Source organism: Eubalaena glacialis, chromosome 2, assembly GCF_028564815.1.
Source record: "Eubalaena glacialis isolate mEubGla1 chromosome 2, mEubGla1.1.hap2.+ XY, whole genome shotgun sequence".
Lineage (NCBI taxonomy): Eukaryota > Metazoa > Chordata > Mammalia > Artiodactyla > Balaenidae > Eubalaena > Eubalaena glacialis.
Genome location: NC_083717.1, coordinates 42,968,916 through 42,994,021, shown reverse-complemented (window position 1 = coordinate 42,994,021; position 25,106 = coordinate 42,968,916). Strand labels below are relative to the sequence as shown.

General features: G+C 42.5%; 1 protein-coding gene and 1 non-coding gene across 4 annotated transcripts in view; both read right to left on the bottom strand.

Moving 5' to 3' along the window:
* The window catches only part of SV2B (synaptic vesicle glycoprotein 2B), a 77,718-nt gene extending 58,435 nt beyond the window's left edge, over positions 1-19,283 (bottom strand). Inside the window, exon 1 of one of the 3 annotated variants that reach the window (XM_061181787.1) lies at positions 18,600-19,283. In XM_061181787.1, coding sequence (XP_061037770.1) covers positions 18,600-19,050 — 451 coding nt within the window. In that variant the 5' untranslated portion in view covers positions 19,051-19,283. Of the gene's footprint in view, positions 1-2,051; positions 2,112-13,428; positions 13,549-18,599 lie in introns of those variants that run through there. The other 2 variants (XM_061181788.1, XM_061181789.1) reach the window with 2 other exon arrangements.
* Positions 7,524-7,596, bottom strand: TRNAG-ACC (transfer RNA glycine (anticodon ACC)). Its single transcript has one exon. It is a non-coding gene; the product is annotated as a tRNA-Gly (tRNA).
* Positions 19,284-25,106: the final 5,823 nt, after the last annotated feature.

Genomic DNA, 25,106 nt, shown 5'->3' with positions numbered 1-25,106 from the left:
CTGCAAGGCAGCCCAGAGACTTTATCAACCCAGGTGATGCATAACCAAGCTCAAGCCACAAGGCAATATTCTGAGCCAAGCAGTGAGCCTGTAAGGATACCCAGACCCCAGATCTCTAGCCATGTCTTTGGTGAGTAGAAGATAGGCCTACAGGCATTGTGGAAGCAACTGTAATAGAAAACTTTCAGGACACTAGTGAGGTTTCTGCCCCGGGCTAGCCCTGGGGCAAAGGGGTATCTGGCATGTCCCTTAATCTTCTCTCAGGCTGATAAGAAGAGGCACTAAGAAATATTCCTTGAGGATGTTGTGAGAACCCTGAAATTGCCTTGTCCACATACCACCACACTAGAGCCATTTTAGAAAAGCAGAGATTTCCTTTTGATACCTCTCAGTGCAGGTAAGAAGAGGTGTCACCTGGGCTAAAACCAGTAGAGGTGTGACAACTCTGATAGCTCTCCTGGACACCATGGGCATCTCAGATATGACCATTACCCAGTGAGCCTCAGCAATCCCTCAACCATTCCACTGACACCCAAGTTGAGGTTGCCATTGTGGTCATTTCTAGAGGGTGGAACCTTGTATCTGATGACATCTAGGACCAGTCCAGGAGAATCACAGTAGTGCTAATTAATTGCAGAGTATGGCTCAGAGTTAATACCTGAGACAGGAGTAGTTGACATCAAATCAAGAATGGAAACCAAAATCTTTACAAGGAAATTTGCTCAGCCCCATTCTCTACGTATCAGCGAGTGTGGGAAAGGGGCATAGAGATTAAATAAGTCCAGCCCAGTCCTCCACTTTCAAAAACACTCACAATATAACAGAAATAAATAGGTGGAAACAAGTGAAGTGGTAGAGCAGGGCAGGGGCCAGAGAAAGGCCACAGCAAGAACTCTGGCAAGCTGATGACTAGAAAGAGGGTGGGAGCCAAGCTTGGCTATCTTAGAATAAGCAGATGGTTGGGGGTGGTAAAGGAATGGTTGGATGGGGACAGCAGGACTGAGCATCACACAGGGATCAGAAGGTGATGAGGCTGGTTACTGGCAGAGGTCAAACTCACAACCTTACAAAACTTGGATGCCTTTTGGTACAATGACTCTGAACAGGCTACCTTGTCTTCAAAGAACATTATCTTCTGTATTAGCATAGAGTTGATTTACAGCCAGACTGGAAAAGATCTGTCTTTCTCTCTGGGACACCTAGACATCTGGCTCTGACTCATGGCCAAGATAAGGGCAATGAGATTTGTGATGTGCTGTTTAAAGTCTGAAACTCCCATGGTGATCCCTAGAGCCAATTTGTTTACTCATGGTTTTCAGTGTCATAACTGGTTAGTCAACCTGGCTCTACCACACAATCAGAGGGACAAGAAAATCCCTCTGGGAACTTCTGCCTTGAGGTCTCCTAAAGTGAAGATTTCTTGCACAGATCTTGGTGGTTTTATCTGGAGACAAGCCCATATGAGAATAAGAAGGACCTTGGGGACTGTGCCTGGATGTCTTTTGAATGTCCAGTTCTTGCCTACACTCTCTTTCTCTCTTTCTCCCTTTAAATAAGAGCCTATGTGACTATACTCAGAGGCGTCTTGTGAGTCCTCTCAAATATCCAAACTGATGAAATCTTTTCACCTCTTAGCCCAAGGATTTCAAAATCAGATGCCTATAGGGGCCAAGCAGTAAATGCAAATGAGTGAAGTTGAGCAGGCATATTTAATGGGGAATGGTAGGAATGGGGGAATACGGGCCCATCTAAAGGGAGCAGCCATACTTAACTTCAGCCAGTTGTTGTGTTATCGAATATACACTCTATTCCTAGAGTTTCAAAAAGAGCCGGAAGTCTGATTTCTAAATAAAATTCCTTGCTTTTTAAAACACTCTACTAACCAAACAATTATTTTCATCCATTGTTTGCAAACAGAGATCGGCACAGGTTTTAATATTAGTATGTTAAGAAAGTGAGTATTCACACTTTTTTGAAATAAAATGTATCTCGTGGGTCAGATGTCTTAATTTTTTTATTCCTATGACAATTACTCTCAATTTTCTCTTTACCTTTGTATCAGGTATTGAGTACCCCCTGGATAGTGATGTTCTATGCTCTTTCCCGTCTGTCTTCACATTGCTTGTTCCTCCAGCTGGCATGCTCTTCGTTCAGATCTTTGCATGGCTGGCTCCTTCCAAAGCTTCCATGACCACCCATCCACACCATCCACAGTGGTCTCTCCCTCTGACAGGTGGAATCACAAAGGCCAGTTAGAAGGCCATTATATCCCAAGTGAGTGACATTGACAGCTTGGAGTGGAGTGATCGATGGCAGTGGAAATGGTAAGATGTGGCTGGATTCTGGTTGTATTTTAAAGGTAGAGTCAAGAGAATAGATGGTATATAAAACAGAGATTGCATCAGCTCTCCAAAAAAGTGAGTGGCAATAGAGAGGAGCTTCCTTGGCTGAGTACTGAAATGTTCCAATGTTTAAGGGTCAGGAAGATGAAGAGAAACCAGCAATGGAGAATGAGAAGGAGTGGCCAGTGGAACAGCAGGGAAACTGGAGGCAGGGGTAGCCTAGACATCAATAAAGAAAGTGTTTCAAGGAGGCGGGAGCGCTGAACTCTTACAGTTGCTGCTGACAGGTCAGGAATGTGGAGGACTGAGATTGGACCACTCCATTGACCAAGTGGGGGTCACTAGTGTTCTAGACAAGAACAGTTTTCTGAAGTGTTGGGGACTAAATTCTGCTCAAAATCGAGCAAAAATGGGAAGTGAGGACTTGGATTTAGTGAGTTTTAATGAAAACAGAAGACATGTGTGTGAAGTCAGGATTAGAGAAACTGTATCATGTTTGTGTGCTGATGGGAATGACTCGAGATAGACAGAAAAATAGATGAGGGAGAGGAAGGTGAGAATTATGAAAGTGGTACCCTGGGGAAGTGAGAGTGGATGGGAATCTAGCCTGAGAGTAGACAGGTGAGCCTCACAGCTCCTCCACAGCAACAGGAATAAAATGTAAGCCCAGGGGCAGTTAGGAAGGTAAGTGTGGAGGTAGGCACTGTGGGAGTTCTTTTCTGGTTGCTTCTGTTTTCTCAGTGAAAGAGGAACTGAGTTCATTAGGCTGAGGGTAAAGATGGGGAGGAGGTGCTGGGAATTGGAAAACAGAGGATGAGGCATGAAATTGTCATCAAGGAGAGTGGGAAAGTGAATAATTCAGGGAAATGAAGGATGATGGCTGGCAGCACAAGGGCACCCTTGAGGTTATTGACAATAAATTTAAAGTGAGACCAGTGGATGACATTGTGTGTATCTCACGAGCCGTGTTCAGCTACAGGGTACAGGGACAGACTGATGAAGAGTGAGGTGTAACCAGAGCTGAGGGACACAACAAAAAAGAGAGGCACAAGGAAGTTGATCACGGTTATGATTCTGGCTCACAGAATTTAAGTTCAGTGAAGAATGGGATGAGGACAAGAGTGTGGTGAGAGACAGACCAAAAGGCTGTAGGTCTCATGAGGTTGAACAATTGTGGGAGCTGGAGGACTGGATAGAGTGAGCTAGAAAGACAGAAGAAGGGGTACTTGACATTGGGATTGTGGAGGGGTTGTTATCGATAACAATAAGACCTAGGGTAAGACCAGGACAGTAGGTGATTAGGAGGGGAGATATCATTGCAGAAGACTTTAAGGAAAGAAACTAGGATATTGGAAAGTGCTTACTGAAATCACCAAGAATTATAATGGATATAGTGACAGTAAACCTGGCACTAAATTCCTCAAGGAATGAGAGGGCATGACACAGGGGGCCAGTAGATGACTGCCACAAGGATGCATGCTAGGTGATACCCTCTGAGGACAGGAGATGCAAATAAGGAATGTTTTAAGGAGGAGGAAGGGAGAATGGTCTGGAAATGTCATGGGGGAGCCAGGAGGAGCAATGGTACAGGGGTGTGGAATATGAAAAAGGAAACAGCCACCCACTAAGACTGCAGAGCTAAGTAACATCCTCAGAGGAGAATACGTTTCAGTTGTAGCAAAAAGGCAAATGACATTAAGGGAAGAGGTGGGAGATGAGATAGGGAAAAAAAGGATGCACAGTGCCATAGGGGGATGAAAGTCTGGGTGATAATGAATATCTTGGGAGACGTGGACCTCTCATGGTGACCAACACATACAGTGATAAAGGGTGTAATCATGCTCCCGAAGGTCTCAAAACCAATTTTGGTAGCACGGTTGGTAGTGTTAGGGGGAAAAGAAGTATTGAAGGACCTACCTAGAGCACACTGAGTTCTGGATCGCCCCCTGCTGCTGCCAATGGAAGAATGGAGTTTAGGAAGGTGGGGGGGGGTGGAATCATCTCATTTATTGTCTGTTTCCCCCTAAAATGTTAGCTCCATGAGGGAGGCACTTGTATGTCATTCATCAATGAGCCACTCAGTAAATAATTGATTCCTTAAAGAGTTATTCAATAAGATAAAGAAAAAATATACAAAGCAAGATCATATTTATTGGGTCCTTATTGGGCACTTTGATGAGCCCTTGATGTACACTATCTTATTACCCCTCACAATAGTTCTGTGAGGTAGGTACTAATAATATCTTAATCTTATAGATAATGAAACCAAAGTTCAGGGAGGTTAAGTGACTTGTCTAAGATGGTAGAGGTAGTTAGTGATAGAGCCAAAATATTAAGTCAGACTGTCCACCTTTAAAGTGTTTACACATATGGTAGACTCTGTTGGTCACATTCCCAACAGAACTTTTTCCCTCTTCTTCCTTGTTAAAGGAAGTGTGGTTTTGTTAGGTATTAAAATGTGTTCAGAGAAATTCACACACATACACACACACACACACACACACACACACACACATCCGTAGGGGATGAATCATAGTTAATTTAAGATGGTCCTCTGAATCCAACTCTTAATTCAGGGAGAGCAATAAGACATACAGGGATGTCTGTCAAAGGCTACTAGACAATGTTTTTGTGCAATAAAAGAGAGAACATTGCAGAAGAGGCACTTTCTTGCCACCATCGCTCTCACTTCCTGCTTGGAAAGCCATCATGGGAGGATGTAGAGCATAGAGCTATGGTGGTCAGCTTACGACCATGAGGGAAAGGCCAGGAGAATGTCCTTGCCTAATGTCCTGACATCAGTAAGCAATTGACCCAACCCTGGAACCACCTACTTTAAGAATTTTGATAAGTAAAGAATAAACATCTTCATGATTCAAAATCATTGTTACCGGCAGTTGAATACATCCTAGACACATACCACCTCCTAAAAAAGAAAGCATACAGACGAAAGATCATCTGATTGATTTACATAGTCATTCCTTTAGAGCAAAAGGCAAGACAACTCTGTATAGAGGAAAGACCTCTGTGCCAGGTGTCGGGGGCCCAGGTCCTGCTCTCAGAGCTTGTGACCTTGAAGAACTCGCTTCCTCCTTGGGGCTCAGTTTCCTCCAGTTAGAAATGAAAGGTATGTTAGGAGTTCTCCTTTATCCCTTCCACTTCTAATATTAGATGATTCTATAATGTTGTAAGTAATGACTTATGCCTTATAATCTGTTGTTACATCTCCTTCGAAGGATAAGACTTTCCTTTCTAGGACCCAAGGAGAGGTGAGGCAGAGAGGCCAAGGAAAGGATGCGACTTCTTTAGGCTATTTGCTGCACATCCCCAGTGGAGACTGATATATGCCTCTGAGTCAGCAAAATCTCCGGTGTTGAAACAGATTATGCTAACTCTGCACATTTGAGCAGCCTGGGCCCGTCCGAATGGAGAAAAGGGTACTCACACTTAGTCTGTTCAGTGGACCCCAGGGGGCATGTCAAAGGCTATTACATTTCCAAGACCATCTATCTGACTCTCTCTTCCCTCCTCCCTGCCCTGCTAATATCTGAGACTTCTCTGGAAACGAAATCAATCCTTTCCAAAGAAAAAACCAACTCATCTGGGCTTGTGCTGCATAAGAGTTATAAATACAGAGAGATTTTACACCTGTTGGCCTGCAAAGGGCCATGATAGCTGTATAGTCATGAACTCCACATTGGACGAGAGTGTTCCATTGTCTGATGTGGTCCCTGGCAGAAGGAGGGTGGGGAAGTCCTTTGTGCCTCTGCTGCTCTGGTCTAAAAAGGCAATGGAGCATTCCTTGGGACCCTTTTCACAGGCGGATGGCAGTGTTGCCCTTCAGCAATACGACAGCCTATTCTGGGCTCACAATCTATGCGTCAGATCACTGCAAGTCCCTGGTGAAATTGGCACCTGGGCTTTCTGGTCCAGCTGGTTGGGACGTGGACTACATCATGCTCTCACCTACAGAGATAAGCTGTAACTGACTCTAGCACTCTGATGGAGGCCCAGTGCCTACTTGGCAACTGTATCTTATCGGAGTCACGCATTTTGCGTAAAGGTTGCTCAAGGTTACGTAAGTAACGGGCACCTAGAGACATCTTCCATAGATGGGACGGCAAGGTAAAGGAGAAGCAGTAGACTTTGCAGGCAGACATAACTGGTTTCAACTCCTAGAGCCATCACTAACTAGTTTTGACAAGTTACATTAACCTCTTAGAGACTAAGTTTTCTCATTTGTAAAACAGTGAAAATAATGCTTCCCTTGCAGGTTGTTATAAGGATCAGAAATGTCATATATAAAATGCTTAGTATAAAAGAGTTTATCGATCTGTAATTTTTGGTAGTGGTAGTAATATAATTATTATAATTTGCTTTTAATTTAAAAGAAAGGTAACAGAGGTTGTACCAATCCTGGGAAAAAATGGACCCTTAAGCATTAGTTCTTTGCTTTTTATGAAGAAATCCGTACATGAAAAAATAAACCTTCCAACCTCATTACTGTAAAGTAACCCACAGTGAACACGAGTGGCAATGAGTGACAACGCAGGACAAGAAAACTACCTTAGGAACCATATGCATCACTTACGGTCTTCGAGCAGCACTTCCTTCATCCTGTAAACTTGGGATTACCACTCTGACCACCTCACAGTTTCATTTAAAGATCAAATGTGAGTATCTATGAAAATCACTGGTAATCTCTTGGATATCAAAATCCATTGATAATCTTGTTTGCAAATGTAAACAAGATTTTTGGGTACAACCCCATTTTCTTTACACTGGTCAAGGTGTATGCAAATATCCCATCCATCACCACAAACTCAAGAAGGAAGCCATCTGGGGAGAATTCCTAGGTAGCACAATAAAAAAACCCTGTCAACTCAGTAGCTCTTAATGACCCTGAGTCTCTGTGTAAACTACCTAGTTTTCTAGGCTGGCTGCACAACAGAATCACCAGGCAGCTGTGAAAAAATGCCTATGCCACACCTCACTCATAGAGTCTCTGACAGCATTATTCTACAGCAAGGCCTGTTTTTGTTTTGTTTTGTTTTTTAAATAATATTTATTTATTTATTTGGCTGAGCTGGGTCTTAGTTGCGGCACGTGGGATCTTCGTTGCCTCGTGCAGGATCTTCATTGCAGCATGCAAGATCTTTAGTTGCAGCATTTGGGCTCTAGTTCCCTGACCAGGGATCAAACCCGGGCCCCCTGCATTGGTAGTGAGGAGTCTTAACCACTGGACCATCAGGGAAGTCCCAGGGCCTGTTTTTTTTTAAGAGCTCCTCAGGTGACTCAAATGGGCAGATAGAGGGGAGAACCCCTCACCTGGAGCAGTAGTTCTCAACTGGAGGTGATCTTGTCCCTCTAGGGGATATTTTGCAATATCTGGAGACATTTTTGGTTTTATATATACATATACTTGTACAGAGCTACATATATGTATGTGTATATATATATATATATATATAGCCCATGCCCAACCCTGCAACTTCCCCTCCATTCCCAGTAAATATAACAGTTTACTTAAGGATTTCTCCCATTCATTCCTGCTGTATTTTCCATGGTCTGAAGATTATATTTTCAAATATGTGGATTAACAGCCCTATGAGCTTTTTCTAATTCACTAAAGTTTTCCATGGTGGGGACAAATATAGGGGGATCCATATAAATAAGTAACTAGCACATTTTTATTCCCCAAATTAATAAATCATTAGTTACCAAACATCTTTTATTTAGGTCACAAGGAGTGTGCGTACAACTGTGGAGAAAAACAAAAAACAAAAAAAACCTTCAAGTCTTTGAAGGTCTCATGGCCAAAGACGTTCTGCGAGCAGTGTAGACAGAATGTACTGAGACATCTTTGCTACAATGAAAGTTCAAACAAGTTAGAAGCTGAACATCATCAGGTTGTTGGATCAGAAGATCCAACAGATGGATCAGATGGAGAGCAGAATGAGTATTAACTGAGGACATACTGTGTGCAGACCCTGAGCTGGACAGTTAGAAGGGTGATCTCATTCAATTGTCCCAACAGCCCTGAGAGCTAAGTACTCCTCTCCCCCCTCCCCCTCCCCCTCCCCCTCCCCCTCCCCTTCCTCCTCCCCCTCCTCCTCCTCCCCCTCTTTTTCCAGACAATGCTATTTACTCCATGTAAAACTAAAACCTACACACATAGAGCTCCAAACAGCTTAGATTCAATCTTGATGAAAATCAGAGTAGAAATCCAGGATCCATAAGTTTGAACAGATGGTTAATAGTTAGTTTTTGACACAAATGCTTTCAGACTGAGGTAGGCTCTATCCTTTGATGTAGGACTAAGTTGAAAGGCACAAAAAAACCAAAACAGCTGTAGACAAGTGGGAAAAGTGCCTCACTCAAAGCTAAATCCATACTTAACACGTAGCCCGCATCATAAAACTGAGGGTTTTGTTTCAAGAAGGTCTCCTTGCAAGATTTTTCTTAACCCCAATGGTTAATTGTGAAATAAATTTTAATCTTGAAATTACGATGCTGGTGTTTTGGTGGGTTGGTTAGCTGGTGGTGGGTTGGTTGGTTGTATAGGAAATTGTTTTTCTTCCTTTATGTTTGTTACAGAAAATTGAATTTACTCATCAGCTTTGTCATAGTCAACCCTCTGACTATGAATTCACGGATCTTATTACAATAAACACAACCAGCTGTGTAAAAATGTCAACCTCTTGAAGTTAGGAAGGGTTGTCTTCTTTGCATAAGTCATCGGTTTTCTTTCTTGCATATATTAAATAAGAAAAAAAATGGTGCTTATAGCAGAAATATTTTGAAGCTCTATATAAAAAATCTCAATTTTTCAAAACACTCAAACAGCTTCTACTGTTTCCTCTATGTATTAGTCCAGGAATTGCATATTTCTCCCTTGGACTACTCCAGTAAACTTCTGTCAGATCTCCCACCTTAGTCTCTCTCCCTGACAATCCATTCTTCATCAATGTGGGGATTTTGCCAGTTGCTAAATATGTCTACTCCAATTAGGCACTCCAGAACTGGGGAAATAACCACAGGGTGGATTTGGGGACCTACCGGGCCCTCCGTGAGATGGGCCTGAGCCAAAACTCCATTGATCACCTGGCCTCCATTAGTCCCTAATCTGACTGATAGAACACAGTGATGTTTTGAATCTCCTGGAATTAGTGCCAGCCCAGATCCAGTGTCTGGTAATCCTCAAAAGGTCTGATTATTTCCTTTTCCCCAATGTGCAGTCACACTGGTAAAAAGCCAAAGGTCCTTGGGGAAGACTGGAAGAAAGATGAACCAGTATAAATTTTTGGCAGCATCCTGGGATCCTTCCTCAAGGGGACCCAGCCTCCCCTTCACTCATGGATTTTGGGTCTATAAACTGGCTCAAATCCGGGAATCGATTGAGGGGCAGTGACTGTTTTTATGAGACAGGTTAGACTTTTGTTCACTTGACCTGGCATTTTTCTGCTCATACAGATCAAATAAAAATTTAGTAGGCTTCCTATGTATTTCACTTCTGGGAATACCACAGTCTCTTAGAGTCAGGTACTGCTTTGACTCTGCTGTCCATTACAGTAATCACGCCCACCTTGACTTTGGTGGTTAAGTACTGTCACTTGGCCCCTGCCACCCAGGGTCCAGTTACTCTGCATTTAGGTTTCTCACTTCAGTGACTGAAGTCCCCACTGCGAGGTCTGGCTTACATTTAAGAGTGATCACAGAGCTCTTCAAGGATGCTGGGGGGTCCCCTCACAAATTTATTTCTCATAGTCATGGTGAAAGGTGTGTCCTGTGGACCCTCCCAAGGTGGGTGAGTAGGTTTTAAATGACAAATTCACTCTAACATGCCAATCTCCCTAAGCCTTTGAATTTCTTCCTCTGCATTAAACCAAGGCAGGTCTGGCATTCAAGTTCATTTACTGTGGGCCAACTTTTGGTCCATGTTTTAGCCAACCAACCAACCAAACTGGTAGAGCCCTTTCTAACTCCCCGAGCTTCAACATTAAATGCAGAAATCTCTGTTTATCGGGTCCATGTCAAGTAATGTGGCCCAATCCAAATTTATGTTCCTTCCACCATTACCCCACACCCTTAATATCCATTCCCACACATATTCCCTGAACTTCTGTGTAAATTAGGAAAACCAAGTAGTTCTTTTGCAGTGTAGCAGAACTCCTCATGGGTCACATTTTGACCCTCACTTTTAGGGACCTGCAGGGACTTGAGTTTAGTTATAAGTCCAGAAGAAAAGAGGGGTGGGGGTCCTGAGGAGAATCAACAATGTCTTGCAAGGCAGGTGCCTCAAGGGGAGGCCATTACAGCTTCCTCATCAACGCAGGCTTAATCCCCTCAAGACGAGTGGAGGGGCTGCTTCTATTGACGAAGAAGACTGATCAAAATTTAGGAGTTCACTAGTGGCAAGACGGGAATAAAGACACAGACCTACTAGAGAATGGACTTGAGGATATGGGGAGGGGGAGGGGTGAGATGTGACAGGGTGAGAGAGTGTCATGGACATATATACACTACCAAATGTAAAATAGATAGCTAGTGGGAAGCAGCCGCATAGCACAGGGAAATCAGCTTGGTGCTTTGTGACCACCTAGAGGGGTGGGATAGGGAGGGTGGGAGGGAAAGAGATGCAAGAGGGAAGAGATATGGGAACATATGTATATGTATAACTGATTCACTTTGTTATAAAGCAGAAACTAACACACCATTGTAAAGCAATTATACTTCAATAAAGATGTTTAAAAAAAAAAAAAAAATTTAGGAGGTCAATGTCCCCAGCTGCATCAGGGTCTTCCCACACATCCCCATGCCAACTTCCAGGATCCTATTTCTTCCCTATCAATGCCTTTACTTTAACAGTAGACATGCTGTGAGGCTGGGAATTCAACCTGCACTGTAATTCAGCCACTCAGAGGATGAGATTCTGGGTTTGGTTGTCAGCAATCTCAGGAGATAAAGGTGTCCTTCAGGGCAGACATAGAAGATTTTGGGTCATTTACGCAGTGCTTGTGCTGGGAATTCGAGTCCTCAGTTCATTCATTTCTTTTCCCACTTTGTCGATGACATTAGGAGCAACCAGCCAATCTCATACTCGTTACTTTGACAGCAGTTAGTTTGACAAAAATGCTCACCTAGATCCTTGCCTCTTGCAAGTATTTGAATAGGAGTATCCAATGATGATAATTTGTGTATCTCTATTGCCACATCATGCTGTGAACAGGAAGTGCTCTCTTTACTAGGGGAAATAGAGTCAATAGTGTCTTTAAATCTAACCAGATTAGAGAGCTGATTCCAGAAGCTCCAGAACCAATTCAGTAAACTCATCCTTAAGATTCTGTTCCTCTAGAACCACTCACAGTACCAAAATCATAGGAGTAGAGTCATCACCCTAAACCACTTTGTCACTCCCTTCCTCAAAGCCATTTAATAGCTCCCCATTTAATAGCTTTGCCTGTGGAATCAAGTCCATACTCCTAAATATGGCAATCAGTGTAGACTCTATTAAGGGAGGCCTTGGCTTTCATTCTATTCTAAAGAATCCCATGATCTAAAAAATATAAATAAGGACAACTGATATAATCAAACACAAAAAGATTATATGAAAATTCCTAGTGGTGGATTTCACCATCATGAGTATTTGTTTCCATGATGCTAAGTAAGTATTTATTGAGCACGTGTTTTGTGCCAGGCTCTGGGGTACAGGTGGCCCCTCCTTTCAGGAACTGACACTCTGAATTCAGGGCTAAAGAAAAAGTGGCTCATAAATCAAGTGCTCTGCCCTGATGTTCACTTCGAACTTGCATATAAACAATTAAAGGATAATCTTTCATGACAGCAGGTTAATACATCCATCTCCGAGCTGCTATGGAAATTCAACATGCAATTTATTCCAATGAATCCACTCCATCTGACATTGCTCCACGTCCTCCCTTAGCTCATAATGACACCAAGCCCCAGGGGTCCGCTGTTACTTTCTAAATCACTATCTGAAGCGTAGGACTCCCTGAACCTTCCCACTGCAGATAGCAAGAAAAACTAACAGCCAATAAAGTACCCACCGAGCAACTAGACCCTTCCAGGAAATCAAAATTCTGCAGGCAAAAGTGGAACTCTTACCTAAAAATGAGGCTCTCTTTCTTTTGATCAGCATGAAGGTAGGAATCACCCACAGTTGCAGCCTAAGGGGTATTTTTACAATTACGAGAAAACTTTGGTGGCAATTTACCAAATGCAGGCAGAGAAGGATGCTGTTGGTTTGTTCCATGTGTCATCAATACTAAGTGGTATCCTAGCTATAAGGAAACAATGATTAGAGATGCCAACAATTTGATGTCATTTGAAAAAGCAAATGTCATGCCAGACAGTCCTAAACTTCCTATCTTTAAGTCATTTTAAATGATTTTTTCTACATATAACTAGAAAATACATAAATAATATTGATACCTGAAGGGGATTAAAAAGAAATATATTGATAGATTCATTCATCAACCACCTAAAATCATGGAAGACTTTGAGAAGAAGAATTCAGATCAGCACAAGGTCACACAACCACTAAACAGCAGAGCAGATATAAAAACAAGCCACTTAACTCTACAACCTGTCAACCTCAAGTTCTATCCCTTACATTGTCTCTGTTTTCTTCATATTTGAATAAAAGGGATAATACTGAATATTGCATTGTATAATTGCATAGTGCTGTTTGGTATTTTATATTTCTTGTGTGAACTCTATTTTCACCATTAGAGTAAAACACACTGAGTGCTGGGACCTGCCTGTCTTGCACTGCCATAGAGGGAATACAGGCACGTGGAAATGTCCAGCAATTCTTTTAAAAATAAGAATAAAGAGTCTAATTAACAAATGAATGCATTCTTCTTGTCTTAAAGGGGACCAACCACTTTATAAGAAGCAGGGCTGACCCTTCAACGCTAACAACATTTTCACAGGACTTTTTCTTCCCCAACTGAGACAGTTCTAGACAAGTGACTCACTAAAACACAGCCCTTCAAGGAAGCAAACTTTCATCTTTCTAAAACCTCAGCAAAGTGGCACAGTGGCACCCAGATATTTTTGTTACCTGGCCTGGGGATGCTTCTTTTATTTTCTGAATGGTTCATCCATTTCCAGGAAGAAAATAACAAAATAGTCTATAATTTGAGGTCCGAATTTGGGGGTAGGAAGAGTTCTCCTTCAGAATTCTTTCCCTGGAACATCAACTAGGAGCCAAGTCCAGAGGCATATCACTTTCAGTTTCTGTTTGTTTTTTTTTTTTTTTGCTGAGCTGCAGGTCTTGAGGGATCTCAGTTCCCCCACAAGGGATTGAACCCAGGCCATGGCAGTGAAAGCACCAAGTCCTAACCACTAGACCACCAAGGAACTCCCCCAGTTTCTTTTTAAAATAAAAGAGAGTTAAGAGAATGAGAAGACAGGTCACAGACTGGTAGAAAATATTTACAAAAGACACATCTGATAAAGGACTGTTATCCAAAACCTACAAAGAACCCTTAAAACTCAACAATAAGAAAACAAAAAACCTTATTTAAAAATGGGTCAAAGACCTTAATAAACACTTCACCAAAGAAGGTATACAGATGGCAAATAAGTATATGGAAAGATGTTCCACATCATATGTCATCAGAGTAATGCAAATTAAAACAACAGGATATCACTTCACACCTATCAGAATGACCAAATCCAGAACACTGAAGACACCAAATACTGGCGAGGATGTGGAGCAACAGGCACTCTCATACACTGCTGGTGGGGATGCAAAATGGTGCAGCCACTTTAGGAGACTTCGGCAGTTTCTTACAAAACCAAACCTTTTCTTACCATGCAATCCAGCAATCACACTCCTTGATACTTTCCCAAAGGAATTGAAAACTATGTCCATACAAAAACCTGCACATGGACATTTAGAGCAGTTTTATTCATAATTGTCAAAACTTGGAAACAACCAAGATGTCCTTCAGTAGGTGACTGGACAAATAATCTGTGGTACATCCAGACAATGGAATATTATTCAACACTAAAAAGACATGAGCTATTAATCCATGAAAAGACATGGAGGAAACTTAAATGCATATTACTAAGCAAAAGAAGGCAATTTGAAAAGGCTACACACTATTTGAGTCCAATTATATGAAATTCTGGAAAAGACAAAACCTTATGGAGACAGTAAAAAAAAAAAATCAGTTGTTTCCAGGGGTTGGGGAAGGGGGGAGAGATGAATAGGCAGAGCACAAAGAATTTTAGGGCAGTGAAAATTCTCTGTATGATACTGTAATGATGGATATATGTCATTACACATTTGTCTGGCCCATTGAATGTGTAACACCAAGATTGAACCCTAAAGTAAAAATAAACTATGGACTTTGGGTGATTATGATGTGTCAATGTAGGTTCATCAACTGTAACAATGTACATCTGCTAGAAGATGTTGATAATAGGAGGAGATGATGTATGTGTGTGGGGAAGGGGCATAAACAAAATCTCTGTACCTTCCTCTCAATTTGTCTGTGAACCTAAAACTGCTCAAAAAAATATTGTCTTAAAAAGAAAAAACAAAAAAAAACAGCTAGGAAGGGGAAAGAAAGAACTGGGTTAGCACTTGAACAGAAAAGGCCTTTTCACCAGCCAAGGTAGGGAAGCTTGACCTTAAAAGCCTATTATAAATAACTTTGGGTTAAAGAAATATGCAATGTCACCTGAGAAAATCTAGTCCTGAATTTGGGTGAGTCATCATTATCAAGCAATCAACTTAGTAATAATAACAACCTCAACAATAATAACTAAAATGAGCACCTATTATGGGCAGGCACTGTTTCAGGGAAGTTAAATGCATTAAATCCATTTAGTCCTCAAAAACCCTATGAGATAAGATACCATTAGTATCTCCATTTTGCAGAGAAGGAAACCAAGGCACAGAGAAGCTAAGTAATTCCCAAAGTCACCCTCCTAAGAATTGGCAGAGCAAGGGCTCATACCCAGGCCACCTGGCTGCAGGGTCCAGGCTGCTCCATTGTCTCACTGCAACTATAATTCACTGTAAATGCTGAAGGGAGACTGTCATAATACAAAGTAACAAGAGCAAACAGTAGTTTAGGGGCATGGAGCGCTGATTGCTTTACCAGCTTTATCTCATTGAATCTTCACAACGGATGTATCATTACCCTATTCCATATATGGGAAAACTGATAATTAAAGAAGTGATGACTTGCCCAAGGTCACTGGAAGATAAATGATATAGCCAGTTGCCAAACCCTAGTGGCCAGACACCAGTGTCCACAACACTATTCCCCACACCATGCTCTCTGTTGGAAGCAATCCGTGGTGCTCAAGTAATCTATGGGATGCTTGATGACTGGAAAGAAGTCTGCCCCATGGCATGACCTCCTTCCTAAAGACCATGTGTGAAAGAAAGGCGGTATGGTATAGCAGAATGAACACAGACCCTGAAATCAGAAAGATCTGGGTTGAAATCCCAGCTCCAGCAATTACTATGTGACATTAAATACAGCTTTTTGAGCCTGTTTCCTGATGTGTACAAATGGGATAAAAATCCTATAAGCACCATGGTGACTATGAAGCTGACATGAGACAGCACATGGAAAAGCCGGCCTCACGAGACCCTCCAATCACCCACCTCCCTGGATCCATAAAGGGGGCCCCACAAGCGCATCGGGGGTCCATCTCTGCTCAGAGGTCTGCCTGCCCCTCTTGGGCTGAGTCATAGCATCTTCATGATAAACACTGAAAGTAAAATTGCACAAACGTGGGCTCTCCAGATTGGGACCATGTTCCCTCAACTCCTAGCATTTGCCCTGGGAGCCAGCAGGAGCTGTAACCGTGCTGTTAATGAGGTTGCTGGGCACCAGGGTGGCAGAGAGAACAAGAGGGTGTGAAAGCGTTACTGACATACCAATTTGGACTAATAGGGACCCAAGGTTTCAGTTGAGAATACCACAAAACAAAATAATGGTCTTGGAAATGTTTAGATCAACTGGGGATGGTTTGGTTTGATCAGGAGTTTGGGGTATGTTTTGTTTTGGTTTTTGCCCTTTTTAAAAAATCTATTGAAACTTAGAGAAACAGCAGAATTTTGTTGATAAAAAAATAATAAAAATAATTTTAAAAAAATAAAATTTAGTTGGTGTTTAAAAACTCTGGGTGACGTCTTGCTTGTTGAGTCATCTCTTTTGTTTGCATATACTTGGTCTCTTCTGGTTTCCTGATGGCCATATCTGACAGAGTTCTCATCATTTTAAATGTCCCTTTAATTAAGCAGGAATGGATAAAACCATTTGTGTGTGTGTGTTTGTGAGTAGTATATTTCACTTATCATAATTCAAGTTTCATCCATGTTTTAGCATGTGTCAGAATTTACTTCTTTAAGGCTGATTTTTTTGGGGGGCGTTTATATTCATTAGGGATATTGGCCCGTATTTTTCTTTTTTCTTTTTTTTTAAATTTTATTGAAGTATAGTTGATTTGCAGTGTTGTGTTAATTTCTTCTGTACAGCAAAGTGGCTCAGTTATACATATATTCTTTTCATATTCTTTTCCATTACGGTTTGTCACAGGATATTGAATATTGTTCCCTGTGCTATACAGTAGGATCTTGTTGTTTATCCATCCTATATATAATAGTTTGCCTCTGCTAATCCCAAACTCCCATTCCTTCCCTCCCCTACTCCCCTTCCTTGGCAACCACAAGTCTGTTCTCTATATCTGTGAATCTGTAAAACCATTTTAAAGAGCCTCCAGGGACAATTCTTTATGCAGATGTTTTCTTTATTTTATATCCCAATCTTATTTATTGTGGCTCTAAATCAGGGGCCAACAAACTATAGCCCATAAGCTAAATTCAGCCTACTGCCTTTTCTTGTAAATAAAGTTTTATTGGAACACAGTTGTGCCCATTAGTTTACAAATTGTCTATGGCTGCTTTTGTGCTAGAGGCAAAGTTGAGTAATGGTGACAGAGGCCATCTGGAGCTTTAGAGAAAAGGTTTGTCAATCCCTGCTCTAAAGCAGGCATTGGGACCAGAATGGCGCAAAATGTTTCGTAGCAGGTATCCCTACCATAATCAAATAATTCTCTATGTTCGTTAATGCCTGTTTGTCCTACTTTATGTAAGTTCTTTGAGAATCAAGGATTACATCTACCTTGTTCAATATTTTCTCCCCAGGGCCTGAGCACAAAGACTAAAACATGGTACACAAGTAAGAAATATCTTTTGAGTGAATGAACTAAATTGCTAGATGGATTTTGAGTTCTTGTGGGTCATAACTATGTCTCCGTCTTGAGTAAGAACCTGACTCACAGTAAGTTCTCTGTAGCTGTATATTTGCTAAACAATCAATTGCATGGACTCTGAATTTAGAGAATGAATATGTTTTGCAGGACATTTAATGACCAAGACTATTTTGTCTATATTTTGATGAATCTCTTCTATGCCACACTATTTATGCCCATCCTCTCTCTAACCTCACAGAATCCTCTGTGCCGCAAGCCCTGATATCTGATGTTTGGCTCTGATGGTGCTAGTCTCATCGCTGATTTGCAAAGCTGGTCCTCCATCCCATGGAATCCATCTGTGCTTCACAGCGTGATCCCCAACAGCCTGAAGGGGCTCTGTGGGTGGCTCAGCCCAGTATTCATCGCCAAGGCACACGGGCATTCAGCCCACTAACACTTATATACAAGAGAAACCAGGAGCGGATGCTATCAGATTCTGGAAAGACATAGAGAGAAGGACTGAGTGGAAGAGACCTCTGGCCTGCCACACACAAAATGAATTTGTCATTTGGATATGGAAGATGGTTTAACATGAAAAAGAGAGAAATCAGACTCTCAAGGAGGCAACAAGACTTGGAAAAAAGAACATAACCTTTAAAAATTGTGAATCACTATGTTGTACACCCGTAACATACAATATTGTACATCAACTATACTTCAATTTTTAAAAAAAAAGACTTGGAAAGAAGAACTAAGAGCTTGGGACTCAGACAGATCTGGGTAGGCACCCAAGCTCCAATACTTACTAGCTTTGTAAACCTGTGCCTATTAATTTCTCTGAGATAAAAATACCTTAATGACAAAATGGATGTAAAATGATAGTGTTTCAATGACACTATGATAGATTTAAGATACCTAACAGTGACAGGTGCTATACAAATTTTACTGCTCTTTCCCCTTCAGATTTTAATGCCACAAAGAGAATGATCTTTGAAAATTTCTACTTACCAAGCATTCCTTTTTTGGAACTAGACAGACACATGTCCTTCTCTGCACTGGGCAGGGCAAAACTCACCACAAACACTTCCACCCCATCAGCCATCAGGGCCAAACCCAAAACAAAAAAGAGGATCCACTGGAAGCGTCCGTGGCCACACTCATCAATGATGGTCTCGTACTGGTGGGCCAGCTGCTCTTCCTCTTCCATCCTCTCGGCCATCAGGTCTGCCTGGCCCCGAATACCATCCACCCTGGAGGGCGCCATCTTGGTCTGCTTTGCCTTGATGTCATCTGGGTGAGGGATGCCCTGGTACTCGCCCTCATAGATCTCATCCTCCTCATCATGGCCTTCTGTAACATCACTCTGTGCATCGTCTTCTGGATTGGATTCATTACCACGATAATAGCCATCACTGGGGGCATAGCCCTCATAGTTGTCATGATATTTGTAGTCATCCATTCCTTGGTTCTGGGACTGCCTGCTTGCCTCTCGAGCTATATCCCTTGCACTGTGAAAGAGGTTTGGGCTGTTTCAATAACCATCATCCATTCTATGTACAGAGGTTTAAATGCAGACTTCTTGGGTGAACGTGACACCTGTATTCTTCCCCTTGGTCTCAAAGGCAACCTAAGTATCCATTTGCATTCAATGTCTATTGGAAGTCTTTGGAAAGTTTCAAATTCTGGTCTGGTCTCCTGCAGCAATCCAAAGGTATTGTGTTGGAGACGTTGATTAGAAATGGGTCCAGCTGTTCTCCTTGACAAGGAGCCTGCAGGACTTGGCAACTTGCTGACTGGCCTGGTTTGTTCTGCTACTGAAGGTTATATCCTGGAGTACAGAGAAAGGAAAGAGAAGAATGTTATGAAATGTGGAAATTCTGACAAAATACTCTCAGAATTAAACAAATATATTTGTTAGTGCCAGTGCTTCATGTGTAATGTGGAGGAAATCTTGGTTAGACATCAGATTCATACCAAATGAATGAGCCTTAAACCAGTGAAAAAGAGCAGTGGTCAGAGAGGCCCTTGGAAGCATTGATTAACCCATGAAAGGGGTCAAGTCTTATACAAGAATGAAGTATAAAGCGAGCAAGAGATTTTCAATACAAGACTATTTTGTGTTATGGGTTTTCTGTTAGAATAGATCAAGCTTTTGGCAACAGGGCAGGTTTATTACAGCTCAGCTTCTGTTATGAGGAGGCCAGCTTTTCTAACTTTGGCATGAAGTGGCTGTACAATTTTACATCTAGAAATGTATGGCAAAGAAATATCCAACACCATTTTTCCCAGGGCTCAGCTTACTTTTGAAACACAGCATTGTGGTTCCAGGGCCACTCTGACCTTGTACTTGTCTTAAATAGGCAAGAATAGTTGCTAAAGACCCAGAGCCAGAGAGCTTGTGCCTGAAATTTGATTCTGCCACATAATGGCCATGTGATCATGCACATATTTTTCTGAGCCTCAATTTTCTCATCTGTAAGATGGAGATAACAATAGTACTTAACCCGTAAGGCTGTGCATAAAGTACTTAGAACAGTGCCTGACCTGCTTGGTAAACACTATTTAAGCATTGATGTTATTTTGCTCTTTTTTTTTCTAGCTCCAGTTCTGGAAACCAAGACCCAGTATTGTCAGAGCCAAGACCCTACTTTATACCCCAATTCCAATCAGTGGGTCCATCTGTTGATTTCCATGCCCAACAGACCCTGTCCTAATTACATCCCTAGAATCCCAGTTCTCACAAGGTCTGGAGTCACCATTTAACAATGTCTCCTGGGTACCAGAAACTGTGTTAAATGTGCCACATCCCTTATCCCTAATTCCTACAACAATCAGAAAAAGAAGGAAAATGTGTTTGCATCCTTATCTTACAGATAAAGAAACTGTGCCTCAGGTGGGGTTAGATCAAGGTCACAGAACCAGGACTCAACCAGGTCCACTGATCCCCAAAGTCAGTTCTTTCCATGGCTGTCGTGCTTCCCAAATGCTGTTCCAAGGGCCTGTCACACTAGATCCCCCGGGGAGTTTAGAAAACAGATTCTAGAATGCATGCAGAGGGATTGGTTCAAGCTCAGAAATCTGAGTATTCACACGGTTCCCCAAGTGGCTCTGAGGCCCAGCTTCTCACTGAGCGGCCCCCCGGGTGGAGGCCAGACCCCTCCCGGACACCTTAACTCACTTCAACTCTCCCCACTGCCAGACCCTCGTACTAAGATGGATGCTCAGATCTCTTCATCAGGGCTGCCAGAAATCCACTCCCCAGCTCAACCCACCTGCTGTCAAGTACATACTCATTCCCTCAACCTTTCCAGGCCTCCCTGTCACACCCGAAACCCACATTGTCCTTTCACCAAGCTCAGCCGACGCCACCCCACAGCGGACTGGACACGCTCGCCTTTGCCATGCCCACAGGGTATCCCTGGACCCCCTGCCCCACACCTGTCTGCCTGGCTCTCCGTGCCCTCAGCCCTGGACAGACTCCAGCTCTGGAACTCATTTGACTCCGAAAACACAAGGAATATCTACTGGGGGATGCCAGACACTAGCGGTTCTCAAACGCAGGGTGGGCCAGAGCCACTCAGGGCATGAGGGGCTCATTAGAAATGCAAATCCCAGCACCCCTCCCCCAAAGACTCTGAACCTGCAGAGCTGGGATGGGGCCTGGAAATCTGCAACTTCCGCAAACGTCATAAGGAATCCAGTGGACTACGCTTTGAGAAACAGTGAGGTAAAAAATCTGCAAGAAATATTTACTGAGAACTGATTCTCTCTTCATCCTTTCAGATTTTTCACCATCCCCAGTAAATAAATTTGTATTAGGCCATGCTGGCCTGAACCATGTCAAATTAATATTCTAAATCTGTTTTTATTATACGCATTTAGGACCACAGGAGGAATATAAATCACATGTAAACAGCATGAGAGCTTTGCAAAGTGCTATAAAAAATGGAGAAAGAACACGCCAAGTGCCTGAGATCTGGTGTGTTATTTCCATCCTGGGGGTTCTGCAAAAATGTCATGAACTAAAAATGATAGATTTGCAATTCCAAAAGCACATGTGGGAAATACCACTCGGGGCAAAGGTCCTGGGACTTGCTTTGTGGAAAGAAGCAGATCTTTGTCAAAACAAATTCCACTCATCTGATCCAGTTAAATGAACTGCTGTGAATGTCAGGTGTCGTGGTGTCGGGAAGACTCACTGTCAAGTGCTGTGGGGGTTTTTTCTCTTTCATTGAGAAATGCCAACTCATTTTTTCAGCAAAGTATTTTCTAGAGAGTACAGCTATTAATCTGTTATGGGATGAATTGGGACCCCTCCCCCCTAAAAAAAAGGTATATTGAAACCCTAACTTCCAGTACCTCATAATGTGACCTTATTTACAAGTACGTCTTTATAAGGGTAATCAAGTTAAGATGAGGTCATTAGGGTGAGCTCTAATCCAATATGACTGGTGACTTATAAAAAGGGGAAATTTGGAGGCAGAGAGAGACACACATAGAGAAAAGATGATGTGAAGACACAGGGAGGGTACCACTGACAAGACAAGGGATGTCTGAGGCCACCAGAAGCAAGGAGAGAGGCCTGGAACAGATTCTCCTTCACAGCCCTCGGAAGGAATCAACTCTCATCAGGTTCAATCAAAACCAACACCTTGCCTTTGGATTTCTAGCTTTCACAACTGTGAAACGATACATTTCTTTCTCTAAGCCACCCAGTTTGTACTCCTTTGTTATGGCAGCACCAGGAAACTCATATATTCAAAAACATCAGCAAGTCGAATGATTATCAGCTAAACCGCAATAATAAAACAACCAGAAGAGCAGCTGTTAACTGCGGACTAATATGAGCATGTTACAAGCATTACCTCATTTATCCTCACAGCCAATAGTGAAGCAACGTTATTCTCTCCATTTCACAGATGAAGAAACTGAGGGCTAAGAGGGTTAAAGAATGTGCCCAATGTAACACAGACAATCAATTTCAAGGCTTGGATTTGAAGCCAGCTTCAAAGAGAATGTTAGGGATGATGTACAGTGGAAGAAACTTAGGAGTCCAAGGAGACAAGTCAGGGTCACACAAGGAGCTGCCTGCAGAGCTAGGACTGACATTGGGCTTCTGACTCCCAGGTTCAAGTTTGTTTGCCCATCCTCAACAAACATTCCCCAGGATCTTTGGTGCTTAAGGCATCGTATTAGTTATGACATGACTTGATCCCCATTCTCAAGAGGTCTACCCCTCATGAGAGAGTCAAACAACACAAAGCATCATGCAGTCATAAAAATTAAATGTTAATATTAACTCTCACTAATATTATCTTTCATTTATTGAGTACTTGCCCTGTGGCTTTGAGCCAAGTACAATGCTAAGTTTATCGTGTGCTCTACATATTCCAACTGGGACAAGAACCCTATGAGGCAGGGGCTGTTTTTATACTCAGTTTACAATAAACAAGACTGAGGCTGAAGAGGTTGGACAGATGACCAGGGTCACAGGTTGTAGGTTCTCCGAGGAGGTTCAGGGAAGGGAAGGATCGCTATGAGCTGAGTTCTGCTGAAATAGCATCTTAGAGGTCGGGGGATTTCCAAGGTCAGGAAAGGGCTCAGAGAAGCAAACAACAGAGAGGAGGGCACTACAGGCTGGAGAACAGGGAGAAGCAAAGGCACAGAGGTAGGAATGGCTTCACTTGTTTTGGCAGCAATGAAGCATCTGCCCACAGCAGAGGATCCAAGAAAGGGCGATTATGGGAGATAGACTGGGGAGGGAAATAGCAATCGGTCTGAATGCCCTGCTCAGGGACTGAGAATTTTCCTTTGAGCAAGGGAAGCCCTGAAGTTGTTGTTGAAGTGAGTAAAGTAGCGTGTCATGCAGAGCAGGGATCTGGAAAGATTTTCCTAGTGGGAATGCGTGTCCTGGTTTTTAAGTGAAAACCTAGAGACAACGAAACCAGGTAGAAGTTTTCGTGTGTGTGTGTGTGCGCGCGCATGTGTGAATCATCCAGAGGTGAGGTTAGGCCTGGACAAAGGTGGTGGCCTCGGGACAGGAAGAGAAGGGCGAACACAAGGGGCCTTACCGGGGAGAACAAGTGATGTATTTCCTGTCAGGAGAGAGGAAGCAGCGAGGGTAACTAGGACGATGATGACTCTAGGGGGGCAAATCCTGGGCTGGAAATCTTTCCAGCATCCTACAACTACCGTGTAACTTAGACAGACAGGGACTTCCCTGGTGGTCCAGCGGGTGAGACTCCGCGCTCCCAATGCAGGGGGGCCGGGTTCGATTCCTGGTTGGGGAACTAGATCCGAATACATGCCACAACCAAGGAGTCTGCATGCTGCAACTGAACATATTGCATGCCGCAACGAAGATGCCTCATGCTGCAACTAAGACCCGGTGCAGCCAAAATAAATAAATTAAAAAAAGAAAGACAGACAAGTCTTTTTTCAGGCTGATCTGCCTTTTTGGAGGGTGGTAGGCTATATAGCAGAGTGGTTCAAGAACACAACCGCTAGTGTTAAGGCCCCAGGTTCAAATCCTGACTCTGCCACTTCCTGCTACCCGTGCGCAAGCTACTGGTGACTCTGTGCCTCAGTCTCCTCACCTGTAAAATGGTTGTAACACTAGTACCTACGCTGAGGATTTGGGAAGACAATCCATGAAGAGTGCTTAGCACAGCGCCTGGCATGGATGTGATCAATATAAATTTGATTTTTTATTATGATTGTTGTTGTTGTTGTTATGATTATTATCTGAGGATTGATAAGGAAAATGTAGCCAGGATCTCAGCTTGAGCCTTGCCTAACTCCACTTGAGACCTGGGGCCCATCTGCACTGGGCTGGGGAACAAAACACAGAGAAAAACAAACTGACATTTAGTTATTCATGAAAACCACTGCTTCTCTAAAATGACCCAGCACAAATCTCTTAAGCATCCTCCTTTAACCCTTACATTCTGTTAACCTCTGCGTCTGTGCTATCTGATTCAAAATCATCGCGTGGTAAACACTTGCTCATGATTAAATATCACATAGAACAAAGCTAAAAATAATGTTAGAATCAAATGATGTAATGCTTCTCAAAACGTGTTCTGCGGAACATTAGGCCTTTTAATATGCTCATTTAAGGGGAAAAAAAGAATTTCAAGAGCAAATAAGTTTAGGAAATGTTGCATACTCTATTCACCATTTTCTTTCAGAGATTCAGAATGCATGCACATGGCTATGTTAAAAGCTGTGAGAAGACCTGAATAAAAACCTATTTCACACCACAATGAGCTACCACCACACACCCATCAGAATAGTTACAATCAATAGACAGACGATAGCAAGTGCTAACTAGGATATTATGAACTAGAACCCTCATACATTGTTGGTAGGAATAAGAAGTGGTTCAGCCACTTTGGAAAACAGTTCGGCACTTTCTTAAAATGTTAAACATACACTTACCAAACAATTCCAACCTAAGAGAAATAAAAACGTATGCCCACACAAAGACTAATACGTGAATGTAAATAACAACAT